At 34.3% G+C, this 9288-nt stretch overlaps 1 protein-coding gene across 1 annotated transcript; it reads left to right on the plus strand.

Moving 5' to 3' along the window:
- Window positions 1–966: 966 nt before the first annotated feature.
- On the plus strand, window positions 967–2466 carry LOC100367410 (beta-1,4 N-acetylgalactosaminyltransferase 1-like). Its single transcript, XM_002732982.3, has one exon. The coding sequence runs from the start codon at window positions 967–969 to the stop codon at window positions 2464–2466; it is 1500 nt and encodes a 499-aa protein (XP_002733028.3).
- The last annotated feature ends 6822 nt before the right edge of the window (window positions 2467–9288 follow it).

Below are 9288 nucleotides of genomic sequence, written 5' to 3' on the forward strand. Positions count from 1 at the left end.
TCCACAATAAAGGGCATGTGTCACACCTCAGAGGATCACAAGGAATAGAGCCATACATTTTACATAAATTACACAACCAATTATGAAATTATCTTAGAATATCCTTAGAGTTGCTTACCAGTCATTTACATTATACTGGACGTCAAAACATTTATCACAGAAAATGGCACAACGTTGCAAATGATCAATGCAGCAAAACCACTATTCATCTATTAATATGCAAATTAGTTAGCATTATTGTTCTAATTCAGGCATCACAAATCATCAATAAAATAAGTACTACTCAGTGAGCACTCTTCAGATTCCTCCACTTTTTGTGGAGATTTTAGAAATAATATATATGAACTCAAAATTAACATTTGTGCTACACATTCTGACGAACTGAACCGAATGTTAAAATGAACAACATATTTCGGTGAAAATACTATTGGTGAAAATATTTAAAAAAAAGTGAAGCAAAATCACTGAGATTATTATATGTCCCATGTTTGATTTATGTTGCATGTTACACTGTACCATCTACAAGGCAATGGTGGAACCAGTATTATATTTAATCCCCTGGTATTCACCAATTTTAAAGGTAAAATTGTAACTTTGTGATATTTTAACAATACTGTCAAATAATTCTAAAAGTTAAAATATTAAAGTTGGCACGCCGGCAATGTTACATACAAGGGAATCTCACCTATAGCCATTTATCAGCTAATATAAATCTCTATAATATATTTCTTGATAGTCCCACAAGTATAAATAACAGAATATTTGTTATCTCTTAGCGAATTTTAATTTAATAATTATATATAAGATACAGTTTTATGCTATTGTTTGATAATTTCTTACAGTTAATACTTGCAAGAAATAACAAAATATTTCTTTTGCATTTGAGCATATTTATAAAATAAGAATTCAATATTGTGCATTTTGACATGATACAGTTTGTTTTATTTCCAGTCATATGGTATTGCCATGCATATGAGAAATGTCTGTGTGTTTGGCCTCTGCTTGAGTGGCATTTATTTGGTCATACTATTTAAACCGTTAACCTTCTCATCGGAAAATATACCAGTGTTGAAAATCTTTAAATCAAGCTTAACCTTGAACGATCTAAAGAAGAAGATGGAATTCGATCAAAGTAGGAAATGTTCATGTCCGGAGCCAGTCATTGGGCCCCTTGACATGGACACTCGTCAGAGACAGAAAAGAGAATATTTGGAATGGGAAAGACAAGAAAACAAAATGGCCGCAGAACCAATAACACTATGTCCAGCTATGTCTCCGATACGATACCTGGGATCCGGAATAACTGTGGAGCCTCTACACGCTGTTCGCCTTGTGGGAATTGAGGTAGATTCTACGTTACAAATGAATGAAGAGGTTAGAGTAACGCTTACTTCCAGACATTCTCTAGGTCACATTTATATCGAACTTTGCAAAATAACAGATTCACTGCACATAGAGGGCAATAAAAGCGGTCACGTTTCAATACAAACAGGAAATATGGACGATATGAATAGCGCCCTCTCACATCTAATCTACAATAGTAAATATCATCATATAAGGCAGAGAGATTACATTGACGTTTCCATGCATAATTTTCATATCGTCATTAATATTCTGATCCAGAGAAGTCATGTACCCAGACTTTATGATCCAGGACCTTATAATGACATCAGTGGCAAAGTCACTGTTGTATCCAAGACATTTGAACGATATGAATGTGTTAAGAGACTTATTTCAAGTGTCAACACATTCTATCCGAACATAAACATAATAATTGCAGATGATTCTCGGAAAAAACAAAAACTTGATGGAAACAATTTGAAACATTTTCTGATGCCTTTTTTAGAAGGTTATAATGCAGGAAAGAATTTATTGGTCAGTCAGGTGCGCACAAAGTACTTCCTATGGGTTGATGACGATTTTGTTTTTACCAATGATACCATCTTGGAACGCTTTGTAGAGAAGCTGGAATCCTCTACAGCTGAGTTAGACTTAGTGGCTGGACTCATACTACATAAAGAAAAAGTTGTTGAAGATACAATTGAAGACCCATGGACTGAAGCTCATTATGCCAAAGGAAACGGTAGTGGTTGTCTCATTAGAAGAAGAACTCCAGTTGTAACACTCAAAGAATTTCCGAATTGTAAACTGAAAGACATGGTTATAAACTTCTTCATGGCAAAGACTGAGGCAGTTCGAAAGGTGGGGTTTGATTTAACGTTTGAAAGATTTGCCCATCGAGAGTTTTTTGTAGATGCCCTGGGCTATTTACGAATCGCTCAATGTGACGATGTCATCATCCTGCACAGACGAGAAAATACACATTCGTATAGTGTCACTAGGCATATGAAACACGACAGGGAAGGTGTAGCACGTTATGCAAAAAGTATATTATTTAAAAATAATCTCCAGTGCTTTCAGTCCTGGGAAAAGATTTTTGTTCGATCGATGGATAATACTGAATAACCAGCACCACATACAAAATGCATTGAATGTCTAATTGTGTCGTATAGACTCCTTGTGTATAGTTTGCTCAATCATGTTAATTGTTGATTCACTCAACCTGAGGGTCAAACACTTAACCACTTAAACCAAGTTCAAGGCACCCTAGCCTCGTAAATGCTAGATATAATAATACAGACACGTATTGTGTTCGAAGATCATCGAATCCATCTGTGGTCACATGTCAGACTTCAGTCTACAATTGTACATTTTTGACCTTACCCTTCGAATTGGTGATACTGAATTGATTCCATAAATGACAGGATAATCATCTTAGTGTTGCCCGACCTCTTAAGTAGATCAAGAGGAATGCGTCATATTAAGAATAGTTCTATAATCCCAGTTTTATAAGGGTAGTGTATTGCTTATTTGTTTCAATTTTACGTAAATTGGTGGTATGTTTTTTGTTATATTTGTAACAATATTTATGCACATATTCTGGGATGTACTACCGAATGGAGACATAAACTGGGTAAAACTATTGATATATTTACAATTTTATATCGTTTTGTATATTTCTTCAAGCCGATATTTTCCAATCGTCTACCCCGACGTTTGCTGTCAGTTGGCCAGTCGGTTAATTTGAACGATCACGTGTACATCTGTAATACTTTAAATCGCACACAAACAAGAGTACATGGTGATGTGTTATTGTAATTGGCCATTTCATTAAAACTGTACATGCAATCGATAGTCGTTACGGTGCTGCCGCACAGAACTGCATTATATTTGAAAAATCTACTTAGTATATTACAATACCCCGTAAATAATTGCATCCAGTTAAAATGGTTTAGAGAAATTGTTGTATATTTGTCAAATACGGTAAGCTCTTAGCTACTAAACCGGGAGATACGCGACAACGTTAGTATATAATGTGCGACTCCGCCCGCGTCAGAACATTTAGTTTCAAAGTTAGTAAAATAGTACCATCATTTATTCAATCAAATACAAACAATTCCTACTAGAAAATAATCACCCGGTATTTTTTTTTGGGGGGGGGGGGAGGATTTGTACAAGAAGGGACAAGTAGTAGAACTATATAAAACAGCTGAGACATCTGGATTAATGGTTGAGGAAAATAAGTTGAAAATTAACTGAAACGCACGTGTTCAGCTGCTGCATAAATATGAGCGTGACAATAAATACAAATATATATATATAAACAAAATGTGTATGTTCAAAGGTAGGCACGTGTAACACTTGTATTTGAGGGAATTGTTTAATCTAATATCAGAGAAGTGTAAAAACGGAGAAGCGTACAAATTATGGTCGAGATGCTGTCCTTTCCATTAATTAGTTAAATTCAGATATGTATCCAGAATATTATGGGCAGTGCTAGAAAATAGTTTTGTGTGAAGCATCCATACGCTTGCATTGTAAATTACTCTTCGAACATTAACATTAAGTAACATCGGGAAAACAAGAAAATGAAAAGGTTAAACACTTAATATGCGAATAGATTGAGATCTCATTGAGAGTCACAAAACTATTTTGTTCCCCTGAAATTGCGCATAATATAATGTTCATTTCGAATTTCATAATTCGTTACATAGCTCATTTGAACAGTAAATGGAGAAAAATAAGTATCGCGGCGCGGTTTTCAACGATATCTCGGTTGACATTTGCTTTCTACAGCATATTGCCTCATATTTTTGATTGTTTGAAAATGTTCTAGGTCAATGCGATTGTTAGGGTACTTAGTTTCTTGTCTATATTGTTTCGATCAAAGCTGGGACAGTACTTGACTAAAAACACTCGTCCTAGAACTGTATATTCACTGATATTATACAGTCACAATTATTCACGACATTTTGGGTTTGAAGCAAAGTTCATTGGAATTGCCTTCACAGCAAACCACCTACGCGCATTACCTAGCAATAGATTGAACCACAACTGTTCAGTCAGGATTATATCAAGTGAAGTGAACGCAACAATTTGATGTAAAACCACTTGGTCGTTCGAGTGAAAAAAAATCATTTAAAAATAAAACTTATGATCCCACAATCCTTATTGGTATCACTGACACTATTAAACACCCGGGAAAGCATGCTCTTTATTGCAGACCGCATTCATAGGTTATTCGAGGTGAACACGTCTGCCGTGGATTATCTCAATTGTTTCAGGTAGAATGCTAATCGCGAGTGTTAATCGAAACAACGGCCTACACGAGTTCAGGGCCTCCACACCATTTCATTTGTATTGTTATAATTCTCGCAGTGAGGAACATTTAGAGAAATACTGCAAAGTGTTTACTAATCCTTTCTTGTATTTGTCACAGTTCTAGAATACAAGTGTCGTTCACATTCACGTAATTGCGGCAACTCATCAGATCGGTATAACTCTGGCCACTATAATCATGATTTAAACTACCAGCGCCAAGACCAAAATTAGGACTGACATCTCGCGATAACAAAAATGAATAAATTTCAATAAATTAATTAATTGAATTAAAAATAATGGGACATACGATACTGTGTGTTTGGATTCTGGGACTGCTATTTCATATATAAATGACTCACTTTTTACTCAAATGTCAACATCAAACAACGTCATCGTTAACATCACAATATTTTACTGCAAATGGCGGCGGCTTAACAGTCCATGGTGTAGTACATCTGGCTACGTACACAGGAAACTAGAAAGTCAAGCTTAATCTGCATATTAACCCAAAATTAAAAATAAACTGTCATAGACTTCTTGGTAAAAATGATTAAATTGGATTCTGGCGATTTTTTTTGTCGGTCACTGAATATTTTATTATTTCATTTGCACTGTTACCCTGGAATCTAAACTGCGAAACAATTTATTAAGAATTACATTTCCACTTGATAACTCTGATCAGCCCATTTTTGTAAGACGTAAAACCTAACTAGAGAAATGTTACTATCGTCATTCGATGCCAAATAGTCAATTTAAATTTACCACTAGATAATTGTAATTTTATGGCACAATCACGGTGAAAAAATACCCAACAACAACACTTTTTGTTCCAAATCAACTTATTTGATTTGTAGCTTAACACTACTCAAAAAGACCGATTAGAACTTTTAGATACTATCCTGAATATTATCGACGCATCTATAGAATGGTTATCGTGATTTATTCCATCATTGAATTCAAGCTGATACCAAGCAAGTAACATGCAGCAATATCGTATCAGTCCCGATTCGAGAGAAATATTGAAAACACAAATCCACGAAATGTTCGTTCATCCAATCATCAGTGAATAAGTGGGTCTAATCCAATTTTTAATGCACCTACCAACACAATGTACAAATATCGATGCACATTTTCCCAAAATAGCCTTAATTGTCGTCACTGGTCCAACCCCTAATCATCTCTTCCAAAATGTCAGTTGTATTCTAGTGAGATGGATATATTACCTGAATCAATTGAAAGTATAACGTGTTGCTAATTACCCCAATTTTCTGCTTAAACCTAACAAAATGAGCATCGCCCTATTTGGCTGGTTCGGCATATTATGATTTGCCTTGGCCCACGTGTTTATAGTAGCTAACGTCTCTTTCTCAAATACGTTTTAATTATAGAATAGCATAGTTGAAAAGATAGTGTGCTGTGAACGCTTTTATCTATTTTGGCAGCGGTGTCTAATTATTGATTATTCATTGTTAACAAATTCAATGAATAAACACTGTTTAATGTACATGCAATAAACAAGCGTTAGTACCGAATTATTTGTGAATTTCACCCACTCAATATCATACTTTTTGTGCAAAATGTTCTATCCTTTCACACAGTTATTTCTATAATTTATTTGTTTTGAACCAAATAAACATAAATTTCCAATTGTCTACAGATCTTGATCATGTTTTAAAATAAATGAAAACAATTATGCAGAATTATATTCATGAAAGGTGACAATTTGACATTTGTGTCCAAAGAGTTAAGGATAACTTCGTGTTTGGGACTACATGACACGGCTGTGTGGCCATCTCTCTATCAAATGCAATTTAAAGTGCAATTCTGGCGTCAACCAGGCTCGGTTGAACACAAGCATCTGCGAACCTTAACCAAGAATCCCCCAAAATCACAGTCGTTAGTGAATGAATCTGGACATAGTCGAATTGAACTTTTCATTGCTTCTGTGGCACACTCCAACAGGGTAAGGCTCGACCTTTTTAGGTGATTAGCGTAAAGTAGGATTTGAGCTTGGGACCATCGACCATGAGTCTGGTGCAGCAACTACTATACTACCAGTGACAGGCAGAAGATGTATTGCATCTGGCAAAACACTGGAATTGTCGTACATTCCAGTTGGTTAGCTGCAATGGGAAATGGACTCAGCAAAATAAATGCTCCATGATGCATTTTGGGAAATAGCTAAACATAGCCGTCTGCATGTTTACTTACGAACCATGAATTGAAGGATGGGGTAGATGAGAAAGGCCATACTAAAAGTATGCAAAAGCAAATGATAAAAATCTGTGCCATTGGAAGATGTAGACCGATATGGGAAAATTAAACGCTTGCTAATAATCAACGGTTACAAGCAGATTTGTGAGACTTGTATGCGGGAAAAACCGACATATCCCTGATAAATTAGATCAGTGCTAGTGTATTTGAGAGGGGCTTATATTGTTATTTCATTCTGATCTCTCTGAAAACACATATTTTAAGGATTATATGCACATGGGTGTTCTATCTTAGTAATACATGTTTCGTACCACACACAATTCAACCTTGGGTATCAAATAAAATTGCCAAATACAGAAATCTAACACACACACACAAATAGTGACAACCATATAAACAGGCTTTAAGGTAGAATCTCTTCCTGGATTGTAAAACACATATTACGTATTACAGCACACTACGTGTTTCAAAATGGCGGTAGTAACAGTGTAATACACTTCACTCTGAATAAACAAATCATTACTGAGCATAGGATAACAAAATAGATCATGCTTTGCAATTACACATAACGAACGTTTTACTGTGTAATATTCACAACAAATCAGATTTAACTTGTAAATACCATTTTATTTGCACATATCGCACCATGACACCATGATCTATGGTTGTACATGTGCCATATAAACCATCTGCACATATCAATGTGCAGAGTATATAGCCATACCACAATAAGTGTGAAATAAAGTTCAGAACAATAAGTGTGAAATAAAGTTCAGAACAATAAGTGTGAAATAAAGTTCAGAACAATAAGTGTGAAATAAAAATCAGAACAATAAGTGTGAAATAAATTTCAGAACAATAAGTGTGAAATAAAGTTCAGAACAATAAGTGTGAAATAAAGTTCAGAACAATAAGTGTGAAACAAAGTTCAGAACAATTAGTGTGAAATAAAGTTCAGAACAATAAGTGTGAAATAAAGTTCAGAACAATAAGTGTGAAATAAAGTTCAGAACAATAAGTGTGAAATAAAGTGCAGAACAATAAATGTGAAATAAAGTGCAGAACAATAAGTGTGAAATAAAGTTCAGAACAATAAGTGTGAAATAAAGTTGAGAGGTATATATATATATTGTATGACAGCTGATACAGTACGGATTATATCTATTATAGTGAAAACTGATGTGATCAGTATCGTTTTTTTTCTGTTACTCTCGATTGTCATGCTTAATAAAAATTGTGAAGCACATCATCGAAAACGAGATTGCAGTTCATAATCACACTGTTTTCATATCAGGTAAGGTAAACTATAATTTTAAGAATATTGTAATCATTCAATATAATGAGACATTTTCGACAAAGTAGTTTTTCTCAATAATAGATATGAATAGAGTGAGATATGGTGGGAATATAGAACAAACGACTAGAATAATAGAATATGACAAATGCATTTATTAATTTCATTAAGTTTTCCTAGTTCTAAGTCTGAATATAATTTGTTCTTCTACGTGTCTACATTGCGTCTTGCTGCCGCTAACAACTCAACCCAAAGAAATGGGTATTTCTGAAACGCTATGCCCCTACAATTAAACGTATTGTTGCTGGGTAAATTCTGTGCCTAGTATATTGCAAATGTTCAGCAAAGCGCCCCCCCCCCCAAGCCGACGCACCGTGGATCAGCGTGACAATTACATACTAGGGAAGTTAGATTGTTCACACCTGACCAAATATTAGCAAAAGTACAAGGTATTTCAGTTCCAAAATAATACATATATATATTTCTATATTGCCATCACGTGTTAATACCACATAAGACACAGTTTTTATGGTATTGTTTTACAATAATACTTGCAAAACAGGTTGTTTCTTTTACATTTAGGTATAACTATTTAACAAGTCTCCCATTTTGTTCAAAAATTTACACATAAGAAAATACTATGAAATTAATTTCAATTAAATTCAATTTATTCAATTAAATTAAATTCAATTCAATTCAATTAAATTCAATTAAATTCAGATAATGAACTATTAAACTCGGGTAATAGTTAAATTAAGCTCAAATCAGAAATGTATGACAGGTATACACTAAATATGTTACGAATATATGCAATTCATATAAATCTACACATATATGATCGATTTCAATATGTCCATACATTGGAATATACAAAGGAACAAGGTATTCAGCAATTATGTGAAAATATATTGTGATATTGTGATGCATGAAGTTTGACATTATGCAGTCTTTTTTATTTCCAGTCATATCATATTGCCATGCATATACGTACAAGAGATGTCATACTCTGTGTGGTTGGCCTCTTTTTGAGTAGCATTCATTTGGTCATACTATTTAAACCGTTCACCTCCTCGTCGCCAAATATACCAGTTTTGAAAAACTTTAAATCAATCTTAACC

The sequence above is a fragment of the Saccoglossus kowalevskii genome, chromosome 12, assembly GCF_978046115.1.
Source record: "Saccoglossus kowalevskii chromosome 12, keSacKowa6.1, whole genome shotgun sequence".
Taxonomy (NCBI): domain Eukaryota; kingdom Metazoa; phylum Hemichordata; class Enteropneusta; family Harrimaniidae; genus Saccoglossus; species Saccoglossus kowalevskii.

What these genes read in the sequence shown, in the direction of transcription:
- LOC100367410 (XM_002732982.3), top strand. Translation starts at nt 967, where the DNA reads ATGCATATGAGAAATGTCTGTGTGTTTGGCCTCTGCTTGAGTGGCATT.